Below are 12,607 nucleotides of genomic sequence, written 5' to 3' on the forward strand. Positions count from 1 at the left end.
CATTGCTATTTAACAATTACCAGGCTTTGAGGCAGGGTGCCTGCACTCCAAGAGAAAGTAAGACAACACTTAACTATCATAACATACGCATATAACATGCAGTCCTTCTGTAAACCCAAGATATTCTTGCTACTACCTTGCCCAACTGAACAGATGCTACAATAGAAATCATTGAGTCTGTCCCTACCTATAACACTGTTAAGAACCCCGAAAACTCCCAGAAATAGAAGGGATGAGCGCAAGATCCTGTTTGGAATAAGAAGGGTGACTTACCGGCCTTATTAGCTTAGCTGCTGCCATGAACCTTGAGGTTTTATGAATATGAAATAGAGGAGGAAATTTTAAGATTCCGGTGCATTTGTTTTTTTAATACAGGGCGTTCAAAACGTAGATAGCTGGGTCCCGTGTGCAATTACCCAAATGTATATGGCACGGCAGGATTACTGAAAACTGCTTATGCGCAATAAACAAACACAAACATTGGAAGCTGATAAAAATTTTAATGCATTTTACCTGTTTGTAGTAAAGAAACGTCCGGCTTCTCATCACAGTCAGTTGCCTCTGCTGATTACAAATATAAACAAGAAATCTCATTACTTTGACTGAATACAGGAACGCGATTAAAAAGCTACATACTATAGAGTGATTTTGCATTTTCTATCTACTTTCCTCAGCTGCAATTTGCTACCGCTCGGTTAAAAACTCACTGCTTGGAGGAAAAGGTCATATAATAAAAATGCAAACTTAGGAGAGGCTTTGGTATTAATAAGCAGTTGTGCCAGCAATGGGCTGCAGTAACACTTGCTCCTTTTAAGGTTTCAGGACATACGAGGTTGATAAGGGGAGCTGCAATCATTTTGTAAAATCACATAAGAGAAGTCCTGTTTGTTAAGCCATCTACGGCTTCTACTCCATCCTCCTGTAGTTGCCATCATCAGACACCTAAGGGGAAAGTATGAATTTCTGCATCCAAACTTTCCGTGACCACAGGCAAGGTCGTCTGGGGAGAGAGAGATTTGCTGGGGCAGGAAGTCTTCAAAGGTGCAGGTGGGCACCTAGCAGAATTACAACAGCGGGTAACCGTGCGGGTACACAGGCAATTACAGCGTATATATACACACAGGCTTGCTTTTAGCTCACGGCATGTGCAAGATCATTTGCCTTAATCTAGCCCACGGTAAAGGAAGGCTAAAAGCCTAATTTGTTCCTCTCCTATTTGCCACGGGCCAAGGGTATGCATAGGGATGGTTCATGTGGCTCCGCGGATGTGCAGTGACTTGTCCGGCTGTAGTACCCTGGAGTGTGCGTTTGAACCCCAAGTAAATTACAGGCATTTAACAGGAATTAGGTGCCTAACCCACACAATCCCCATTCAAAATCCCATTACCTTTGTCTTTTGACAATTCAGCACGATATTTAAGGCCTTTAAAACACAATGAGATCTTCAAGAGCACTTAAGCACACTAGATGTGGTCATAAAGGTGAAGTCCCTTACGTCGTACACGTGCGGTGTGGTGGATGTGCATCGTACCAACTCCGTTCCATGCACATTTTCCACAGGCACCAAATTTACCCAAGGCCATAGATACCTTGAGCAACTTAGTTCAGCTCTCGCTTGACACTAAGCTAACTGTCCTGGTCATCTTTGTTATAGCTGTACACAAAGATGTTGAGTTGTTGCCTTTATGAGGACATCACAAGATGAACTAATCCAGCTGCTGAGCCACGTTAAAATTCCCTTCCTCCAGCTACCCCTGGCTATCCATCCCTGGAGGCTGCTCTCTTTCCTACTTGTACGGAAGTCGGTTTAGAGTTTTGGCTCTATGCTTTCCACTCACTTCTGCAAAATTAGTTGAACTAAAGAATCACAGAATCAGCTAGGTAGGAAAAGACCTTCCGCATCATCAAGTCCAACCATCAACCTGACCTACCGAGTCCCATCACTAAACCATATCCCTAAGCACCACGTCCATCGCCTCTTAAATACCTCCAGGGATGGGGACTCCACCACCTCCCTGTGAATCCCATTCCAATGCTTGATCACCCCTCCATGAAGAAGTTCTTCCTAAAATCCAATGTAAAGTTCCCCTGGGACAACTTGAGACCATTTCCTTGTGTCCTATCACTTGTCACCTGAGAAAAGAGACCGACACCCTCCTCGCTGCAGCCTCCTTTCAGGTCGCTGTAGGGAGCGATGAGGTCTCCCCTCAGCCTCCTCTTCTCCAGACCAAACAGCCCCAATTCCCTCACTCACTCCCCATAACTCTTTTCTTGTCCCTCCACCAGCTTTGTTGCTCTTCTCTGCTTGAGCAATGCTCAAGCAACTCCACATCCTTCTTGTAGCGAGGGGCCCAAACCTGAACACAACATTTGAGGTGTGCACAAGGGGACGATCACTTCCCTGGTCCTGTTGACCAGCGCCCCCAGGTCCTTTCCTGCCGGGCAGCTTTCCAGCCTCTCTTGCCCCAGCCTGCACCGCTGCCTGGGGGTGCTGTGCCCCAAGTGCAGCACCCAGCACTTGGCCTTGTTGAATGTCCTGTGGTTGGACCCAGCCCATTGATCCAGCCTATCCAGATCCCCCTGCAAAGCCTTCCTACCCTCAAGCAGGTAATAAAGAAAACAGAAGCAAACAAAAAAACAACTAATATTAAACAGCTTTCCTCCCGTGGAAGGTTTAAATTGAGAGCCCTAACAAGTACAAGACACAGACCTGCAAATTACTCTGATTGTGCCTTGAACTGATAACTTTTTCTCCTTCCTGTGAGAGGGGGGCACACTGAGCAGAAAGAAATTAAGTGCTTGCTACAGCTTATTGCAAAAAATCTGTAATTTTGGAAGGAGCGTGGAGCTCAATAAATGGGAAGAGGTTACATGATTCTCTGCCTCTACGTTGGTTTGCATCTGGACTGGACTAACAGCGATGGAAGGACTGGATGGAGGAGACAGTGTGGTGAAATGAGTGGCTAGGAAAGAACCGATAGGATATATACTACTGCGGTCACACTCTGAGGCCAACTTGTAGCTATGTTACGAAGAACTACCTGCACCAAGTGGTTCTGCAGCACGGCACGCAAGAGATGTAACCGTAAACGGCCCCATGGGCTGAAGGGACCCAAGCCATGAAAATGGGGGAAGCAAGACATGACATGAATGCTGGCAATAGTCTGAAAGTCTTCCCTCTACCAGTATCAAGGCCCATGCCACCAGCTACACTGTCCACTCCAGTGAGAGGTTTTCTGGAAGTCTCAGCAGCGACTCCAGAAGCAGCTCTAGAAATGTGGTTCTCTTTCTACCTTACTGCCCTCCTCACGCCTGGCTAAACTCGAACTCAGAGGAAGGAGTCACACAGAAACAAACAGAGGCTAGGAAGTACTTGGCTTTCCGCAGATAAGGGCTTGAGTTTCCAAATTTGCAGAACCAACTTTGTTGATAACAGAGTAGTTACCTGGCCATTTTAATCTGGCACAAGACCGATACGGTGCTGATAGATGAGGTCCAGCTCACCACCGATTGTTCCAGCCCCGTTCCTCACGCCAGCACAAACGTTCATATGGCCACAGAGGTCAGGTCCAGTTAAAAACTGACAACGTGGCCACGTGAATGCTTTTGCCAGTGCCAGGAAGGGAGTGGGAACAAGACGTGCACTTCTCAGTGGCTGTCCCAGTTGGTTTGATGACACTGGATGTGTAGCCACAGCTTCAGGTGAAGTACGACCAGCAAAGCTCCTGCTCACAAGTGCGTGATAAACACGTGGACCTCCTAACATGGATGTAAAGCAGCACCTTCTCCCATTGCATTCCAAGCAGGAAAGAAGGTTTGCCTTCAACAACCACACCCAGGGACTGCCAGCCAAACTTCACATGTCCTGAGCCAGCCTGCAAGACAAGGCAAGCAGGAATAGATTCTGCTGTGGGAATTCTAACACTCTTTTCTGTCCTTTGCTTAGGTAGAGCTCAACAGCTACTGCAAAACAATCCTACCAGCCATTTCCTTAGAGGTCTGTTTTTTTCCCAAAAAAACTGTTTAGCTTCTGGTGTCCATGTTTGTTAAGTGTACACCTGCTGTTTTTCTCCTTGGACAGCAGTACATGTATGCTCAGGGCTGGCAAGATTGTTGCAAGAGTAGCTCATTTTAATATCGCTATCTTTATCTAAGATACTAGCCACGAAAGCAGTGTGTCACATCTTGGGCTTACATCCGACATCCTTCCTGGTCTTGTGTTTATTGCTAAGCAAAAAAAAATAAAATCAACACAATCTCTTATAATACATAGGCATCGGATCAGAAGCACAAAACAGGGAAATCAGAAGGATGAAGAGAAATAGAAAGAAAAAACCAAAAAACAACCAAGCCCCTCTACCCCCCTCCCAAAACGTTACACGAGGCAATGGAAGCAGGGGTTTGAACAAGGATGTGGGAGAAAAGGCAAATTTCCAAAAAGCGTGCAAGTATTTTTCCTTTTTTCCCACCATTTTACATTGCAACAAAGTAATATTAATTTTAAACAACAATTCAAGGATGAAACGTCATGGAATTGTAATTTAAATTAATCCTGCCTGAAAAGTTTCGGCATGTTTTCCAACATCGCTACGTTCTCCTTTATTGAGTACGGCAATCAAAAGCTTCCAGGTTATGCACAAAGCAATCGCTTTGCAGGAACGGCTCCTACCCTCGGTACTCCAGGAGCGTTAGTCACACAGCATCAACTTGCCTGGCTACGCAACGGGCAGACGTTACAGATTAATGGATTATGTACTCCCTTCAAAACGTAAAAAGGGAGGAAGAACTTCCTGCAAGAGATGTGTGGCCCCTGACCCGCTGCTTATTAAGGGATGAAGAGTTTAGTAATCAAAAGGCTTCCATACTATGGCTAGCACAGAGGTGACACGAGCAGCGAGTCCTTCGGATTTCGCCCTTCTTAGATCTTTATGCTAACGCTCGCCTGGCTCTGTAAGGCCACTGGCAAGGCCGCCAGCCCCCGACCCATGTTCTCTCTGTAGGGTGGAAAGACCACGCGGTGGGGAACGCGCCGAGTAAATGACGAGATGATTTGCACAGTAATTCACACTGCTTTAAAAGAAGAGGAAACCTACACATCTTTTTTTTTTTTTTTTTTTCCTTTGACTTCCTTCCCTTCCAGGGCCACTTTGCATCCCGTGCCAGAAGCCAAGAAGCTTCTCTGCTGGGAGAAAGGCAGATCTGGCACTCCGAAGCTGTGCCCCAGGACGCTGTGCTGCTGGCATGAAACGGGACCGATCGTCGAGGCTGAGGAATATTATCATACTATTTAATTTTAATTATAACATCTGTTTGTAACATTAACCTCGCAGTCTCTTCTCCCCTTTGTGACAGCCGACTTGTGAAATTTTGAGAAGACTGAACAAGGCCAATAAAAATTTAATGGTAGTGACAGCTTTATTCTCAGATCTAACAAATAAAAAAAAACCCTACCCAAGTCTCAGATCTCAGGCAATAATCTCAAAGAACTAAGAAAAAGCCAAAGCAAAAATAAATAAATTAAAAAAAGAATATTTCTAGCTATGAAAAATATTGTCACTGATTCCGAACTTAAATGAATTTTTATTTGGTTTAGGATAACAACCTTTCAAAATCCACACAGGGGAACTATTTTCTAGAAAGCAGAATTTTTAAGTGGATTTTTTTTTTTTGATTAGCTTCCCAAGTAGGGAGCTTTTCCATCCCTAATTCTAGGAGATGAGCCAAACATGATAAATAAGGTTGAAGCTGGACAGCATCTATCATCCAGTGATCATGATTTCAATTAATTTGGGAATCCTCAAGAGAATACACCCTACAGAGAGAGGTACAAAAAGCAGACCTATCTCACTCATTTGCTAGAATACTTTGAAATCATTAATATCACTGAAAGCTAGAGCAGGATTTACGTTATCAGACTGAAATAATGTTCTACAGGATAAAGCAGACAGGGCTGCTCATGAATGCAGTGTCTTATTGCCTGGTTTGAAGTGAGAAACTAATCAGAGGATAGACTAAATGGCTCAGGGGAAGGCAAACAGAATGGAAAGCCTGCCCCTTGTCTCTTAAATACTTCTGCTGTTCAAATTTAGCACAACTCAGTGGTGACTAAAAAGTTGTTTTGTGGTTTCTGTGAAATAAATAGACCACCTTAAGCTTTTCCCAGATAAAGCCTGTGCATCGAAACAAACTCGAAACTGATTTAGATAAAGCAGCATGATCAGCCAGCAGGGAGACAGGACGGCTTAGAAAGTCTCAGATCAATCTAGCTTAATGCTGGCTCCAATTTGTTCTTCGGGAACCTCAGCCCATGCCCACAAGCCTAGCTGGAGCTTTGCAGGGAGCAAACGTAGACAAAGCTAAGAGAGGGTGACTGGGGAGTAGGGAAGCGAGGACACTTGCTTGGGGGTTTTCGGGTTCTTAAAGCCAGCGTTTTGCAAGATGAAGGCTGGGAACATCTTTTCCCCTAAGCAGATCAAACCTCCCTCCGTAACTGCCCTCCTCTCCCATTTTGGTCTCGGCGAGTTACCCACAGCGCTGACAATTTTAGAAAGGTTTCACAATGAATAGTTCACATTTGCATTGTTCCCACGCAGCCAGGTTTAAATCAGGCTAAGACTTCTGAGGACTGTGAGACTGTGCTAGCAAACATCCCATCTTTCCCTTGGCCCTGGGGACCTCCCTGGGCATCTACTAATGGGCATCATAGGAAACAAAATATGGGACTGGATGGAGACGTCATCTGATCAGCTCTGTGCTCCTCGTACCAGAAGCTCACGGCTGTAACACTCAAGTACCAAGTAACCTTGTTTCAACGAGATGAAGACTGCAACCTGTTTGCTCCTGCTCTGCGGTAGAAGGGGGAACTCCAAGCAGTGGATACTGTCCACAACAGCGGCATTTTCAGTCGCTCCTGCTGCATCTAAAAGAACGTGTCTGCCTGTGGCCAAGTGGCAGGAAGAAAACGATGCGCTTAGGGATCAGTGAGCAAACCAAACAACAGGAAAAACTGAGGGGTTGTTAGGTGTGTTTCTGTTTACTACTCATGCCCACGCCGGCTGATGAGTTAGCTTCCCTCTGCAGGCAGGGACAGAGACGGGAGCCTATCTTATTCACCCTCACTATACTCAGCCTCGCTTATTTTTCTTCATAGTCTTGCCCACGTACAAAGAATATCCTCTGCTTCGATTCTGCCATCCCAAGAAAGGACCAGAGATGGAAGTGGCCCTGTTTAAAAGGCAAAAGCAGAACGGCATTGTCATTTTAATTAATACCCTGCAGAGGCACCAAGAAAAGCAAATAAAAAAGGATGAAAGAAAACCAAAATCCAAACAAAATTAGGTCAATCCTCTTCCCTGAGGGATCTCCTGCAGACAACCCAAAGACCCTCTTTTGCCCGCATCCCACGCTGTGCTCTTCACCTTATCAGAGCCTGAAACTGCATTTCCAGCCTTCTGCCCAGCCAGCCTTTGGAAGGGGCAGAAAGCAGTCCTGTTGTACAACCTCAGTGAGCTGACACTGTCTTTAACGAGATTACCTTGTGTCCCTCTCTCCTCCCTCCCCAACATGCACAAAAAGCCCTTTTTAAGGCTAGTGGTGGTTTCTAGTGGTGGGAAGCTTATGCTACTGAATAATCTGCATTTCCCCCACCTCTGGGTGCTCCTCGTTCTCCTTAGTTTTACGCTTTTTCCTCCTGGCATTAACAGAGCTGCGGATAAAGAATTCAGATGCCAGCGTGTGTTTGGACAGAAAACACTGGCTCTCTGACACATGGAGCCGGAGAGAGATGTTTTTGCCTTTTCCTGCAGTCTAGCTCACCTCTCCATAGCCAGCAGGACCACTGCATCCCCTGCTGAGCCATCGAGTTTCCCATTCCTCAACCCGTGGATGCTAATCGGCACTTAATTGTGGTGAGGGGCAGAAGGGAAGAGGGGAAGAGGCAGTCAGCTACACATGGTAACGGTGAAGGAACACGTTTAAGGACGTGGGCACAAGAGACGCACCTCAGACAGTGAAGTCAGATGCTCCAAGGGAGAGATGGGCAGGAAATATGACCACAAGAGAGCCTTAAGAGACACCAGAAGGGAAAAGCAGGAAGCGTGAAGAAAGCCCCTTGTAGGACACAAGGCACGAAGACGGGAAGGAGACTGGTTCAGGTTTGCAAAGTAATTAAACATCTCTTAATCAGCGATATTGCTTTCAGGTTCCTGTGAACTCCACGGGGGATTTCAGGACTGCGCACTGCTGTTCATCACTGCAACTGAGAGCCCATGGGCAAAGCGACGCAGCCGGATGCTCTCAGGGTGGGTGCTTCAAACTGTGCCTTCGCTGCCCAGCGAGCTCTGTCAGGCTGGTCCCAAGCTGCCCTGCACGTTACTCTGCAAAGCTGAGCGGCTTTGCTGCAAATCCCTACCCAAATTACCTGTTACTCACTGCTGGCAAGCACACTCCTCTGCTTTGGTAGGTCCTCACAGGCACAACCAGCGTGGGAGGGTCTTTTTTTTTTGCTAGAGTGATGCCGATTCTTTCGCAAGGAGTGTGAGAAAACTCCTCTGTCCTCCCAGAGACGCAGAGTTTGGAAGGAAAGGTAATTTAGGTTATGGCCTAACAGTACGGTAAGTGGCTTGGCAGGGCCAAATAACAGGGAATTTAAAAACTTCTGCCCACAACCCTGGCTGGATCAGCTGGTTTATGACTCAAATCCCATAAAACGCTGGGAAGAACGCTCATAGATAGATGGGTTAACTCCTAGGTTGCCCCGGGTGGGATCAGGAGTTGGACTCAAAGATCCCCATGGGTCCCTTCCACTTCAGGAGATGATTCTAAGAAAGTTTTGGTTGCTAATGCAAAGAGGTTGGAGACAACATTGAAAAAGACTTTAGCTGCAAAGACCGCTCCTGAACGTGTCACCCCGTACTTTTACACAGAAACCTGCTAAAATCTGGGAGGTCAAATTTTCACAGAGTGACCGTGTACAACGCTTACAGTCAACAAGAAAAGGCTCTCAGATTTTAGTCTTACACTCACATGTTTTTTCCTTATTTTTTTTTTATACATACCTGAGCCTCTTTTTAATCGTCTTCTTGCCAGTTTAATTTGATCCTGAAGGATCTGGACCCAGTCCCTAGGACCAGGAAGTTTATCCACATGGTTAGCAGTGCAGTATTTTTCTGTGAAGACTGAAATAAAAAGATATCTTTTTCAAACGTGCCACCACAACCGAGAAAAGGAGGCTGAGGAAGATTACAAACAAACTACATCAAATTGTCAGCTTAACAAAGAGCATTTCAATGGCCAAGTCTAGGATTGCAAAAACAGGGTCAAACTCAATGTTTCACAGAGTAAGTACTTTGAACCGAGTCTCCAGATGTGGTAGGCACTTCTAAATGCTGCCTTCCATACGGTAGAAGTAGAGAAGTGAACATCTGGTCATTTGGTGGCCTCTCAGTCTCATTTTCTAATCAGCAAGCAAACTGTTGAAAGACACAAGACCTATCACTGCAGAAATCTCTACAGTTCTCATACCGCCAAGCTGGGTGGAACAGAACCTTTATAAAGCTACTAAAAAAGCAGATTTGCTTGAGAAAAACAAATACCATATAGGTCCAATTTTATATTTTTGTAAAAATAGCTCATGTATGAACAACATTGTCTTTAAACCCATACACAAAAGGAAATTCTGTGCCATATTTACAGCAAACCAAACAATATAGGAAATTATAAATGCAGCGAAACTGATGCAATTGATTTTCACCACACAACTGAGAGGTGTGTGCAAAGTCAACGAGAGCAAAAATAGAAACAATATTATGGCTGTTAGTATTGCTATTGTAGTCTTGGGCTTAGGCCTCAGAGCCAACCGTCCACTAACGACCAGCAAACAAAGAAAGAAAACTGGTCCCAGCTGAAGGAATTTGTCATCCTTGGGAATAAATGTCACACAAATAGGGTGGAGAAGCATGCAACAAAAACTGTCAATTTTAGAATTCTTATACACAGACTTTTGAAGCAGTGCTAGCTGCTAAGCACAAAGGGACCCAAAGTAATCACACCCTCCGAATTCTTTTCATGTTAACAACTTCACAAAGCCATTGCATGAAAGGCATTAACAATGTTTTTCTCTGCAGCCTGGACCGACTCAGGAGGTTTCCCAGAGAAGTCAGTACAGCCCCGTATATTGCCAGTGTCCGATTTGCAACGCTTCACAGGCTCCTCGAAGGTAGAAATGATCTTTCTCTTCTCAATTCATATGGTCCCTAATACAATGGGAGCCTGACTGATGCCTTAAGACTCCTACTTCAAACACGGGACAGCACTTTGTGTTTGTGACCGGGGCCTGGGGACAACCTGGGACACCAGGCTGTCCCCAGGCCACCCTCCACACGTGCCCGAGGTGAAATTTTGGCTATTGCTTGCTGCTGGCTGCATGTGTAAAGAGGGTACAGCAGCCTCGGAGAGCAAGAGCGGGAATGGAATAGGAAGGAGGCAGAAGTGGGACCTCACCTCTCTGGTCCACCTGAGCTGTACCTCACCCCGTGCCATAAATCTCCCCAGCAGATCTGATCACAGCTCATTACTTCTGCAGGAACGGACCTTCGTGCAGGGCTGGACTTGTTGTCAGGAACGTAAAGGAAAAAAACCAACCACTTCTGATCTCTCTTCCCCCCCTCCTCTGAGCGCTAAGGGAAAGATTGATGCAGCTCACAAGGGAAATTGATTGCCCAGGAGAAGCACTGCAACTGATTCAACAAGTGCCACTGAATATCCAAAGTCAAAAGGGAGAATTTATTCCTGGCTAATCATCCTGTTACAGAGGTGTTAAATTACCCGTAAGGATGGCAGTTAAAATGTTTTCAGACAAGGAGAGCAATTTTCAAGCAAACAGTCTCTCCTTTAAGTTCTCTGCTCATTTCTGTCATGAATGTAGCCTTTTCTTCCCCCCACTTTCGTGTCTCTGCCACAGAGAAGGCCTAAAAGTGCCACTAAAGGGTATCTGGTAGAGGAACGTCCTAATGAAATAATGCAAACAACATGATGTTGTTCTCATGGAGATTTCATACTGACTCAGCCATTTCTTGGAATAAATGAAACCACAGTGCTTGATAGCCCAGCTCTTTGAGGGGAAAAACGGTGCCATCGGAGCCAGGCTGAGTAAAGATCCTCAGATGCCCTCAGCACCTTACTCCATCACAGCTTTTAGGACGGGGCTCCCCTACCAGGGATCACGCACTAGCATTTGGGCAATCCTGTACATGCCAATAAAGATCACTGTTCTTACAGCGGTACCTAGTAGTACCAACGCAGACAAAATTTATCTGTTGAAACTCCTTCTTCTTCCCTGCTGGGACCAAGGGAAGAGGTTAAACCAAGCTTCAGGATCTGCGCTGGTAACATGAGCTCAGCTCCTGAGAAACACTGATCTCTGCAGTGGGTGACGACTGCTATTTTAATAGTGCCACTGCATCAACTCAGAAACTTTTTTTTTTTACAACAGTGCTACTCCAAGTAGAGTTTTGTTTTTTTTTCTTTCTTTTTAAAGTAATTTTGAAAACCTATCTCTTCCACTTAACTTATTTATTAAAGCTTTTAGGGAAGAATGAGATACAGATGGAGCGAATTCAACTGCAAATTTTCACAGATTATTGATTTCTAGAAAAATAGGTAGTGTTTATAATTGAACCGTAATTATAGGCAGAACTGCAAGGAAGTCTGCCAGAAACTCTGCAAGATGCATTAGGACTATGACATAACCACTTTATTAAAGCATTGCACAGGTTGAAAGGGACTTCTGGACATCTCCATGTCCATCCTGATGCTTGAAGCACACCCAACTAGATCATGATGCTCTGGACCACGTCCAGTCAAATTCTGGATACCTTCAGGGATGGAGATCCCACAGCCTCTCCGAGCTCCTGTTCCCCTGTTTCACCACCCTCTCGTTGAAAAAGCTTCTTGTGTATTGTTGAAATTTTCCCTGTGTCCAATGCCTCTTGTGCCTCTGAGAAGAGTCGGACTCCATCTTCTCTACACCATCCCGCTAGGTAGTTGTTGACAGCAATGTGGTTTCTCCTGAACTTTATCTTCTCCAGGCTGACTGAACCCAGCTCTCTCAGCCTCTTCTCGTTTGCCACTTTGCATACATACTTCACCACTTACCTGTTTCAGTCCTACAATAAGTCTTGGTGGCCAGCCGCTGGCCTCACTCTAGTATGTCAATGTCTTTCTTGCACGGGGAGGGGGCCTGAAACTACACACAGCAGTGGCTGCAAAAGGTTCCCCTGCCTCCTTTTGCTGCCAGTGTGATTACAGAAGTTCTTCTCATTGCCTTTTATCTCCTAGGTTAGCAGTCTGTACCTCAGGACAAGTCAAGGACCCTAAAATAAGCCCTGTTTTGCAGGGCTTTTTCGTAACTTGGGTATTTTTCTTGCTATATGCAATTTCACAGAGTCCTAGAATGTCTTGGGTTGGAAGGAACCTTAAAGATCATCTAGTTCCATCCCCACTTCCATGGGCAGGGATGCTACCCACTAGATCAGGTTGCCCAAAGCCCCATCCAACCTGGTCTTGAACACCTCCAGGGACGGGGCAGCCACAGCTTCTCTGGGCAAAA

General features: G+C 45.6%; 1 protein-coding gene across 8 annotated transcripts in view; it reads right to left on the reverse strand.

The window, feature by feature from the left end:
* The window catches only part of BEND7 (BEN domain containing 7), a 47,545-nt gene that overhangs the window by 6,069 nt on the left and 28,869 nt on the right, over nucleotides 1-12,607 (reverse strand). For 5 of the 8 annotated variants that reach the window (XR_014573487.1, XR_014573488.1, XR_014573490.1 and 2 more), the window contains 2 exons: nucleotides 9,057-9,176; nucleotides 514-564 (listed from right to left, as the gene is read on the reverse strand). Coding sequence is in view for 4 of the 8 variants with exons in the window: in XM_083803534.1 (XP_083659660.1) it covers nucleotides 514-564; nucleotides 9,057-9,176 (171 nt within the window). In the remaining 4 variants the exon portion in view is untranslated. The remainder of the gene's footprint in view (nucleotides 1-513; nucleotides 565-9,056; nucleotides 9,177-12,607) is intronic. The other 3 variants (XR_014573489.1, XM_083803536.1, XM_083803535.1) reach the window with 1 other exon arrangement.

This window comes from Anser anser, assembly GCF_964211835.1.
Source record: "Anser anser genome assembly, chromosome: 1".
NCBI lineage: Eukaryota > Metazoa > Chordata > Aves > Anseriformes > Anatidae > Anser > Anser anser.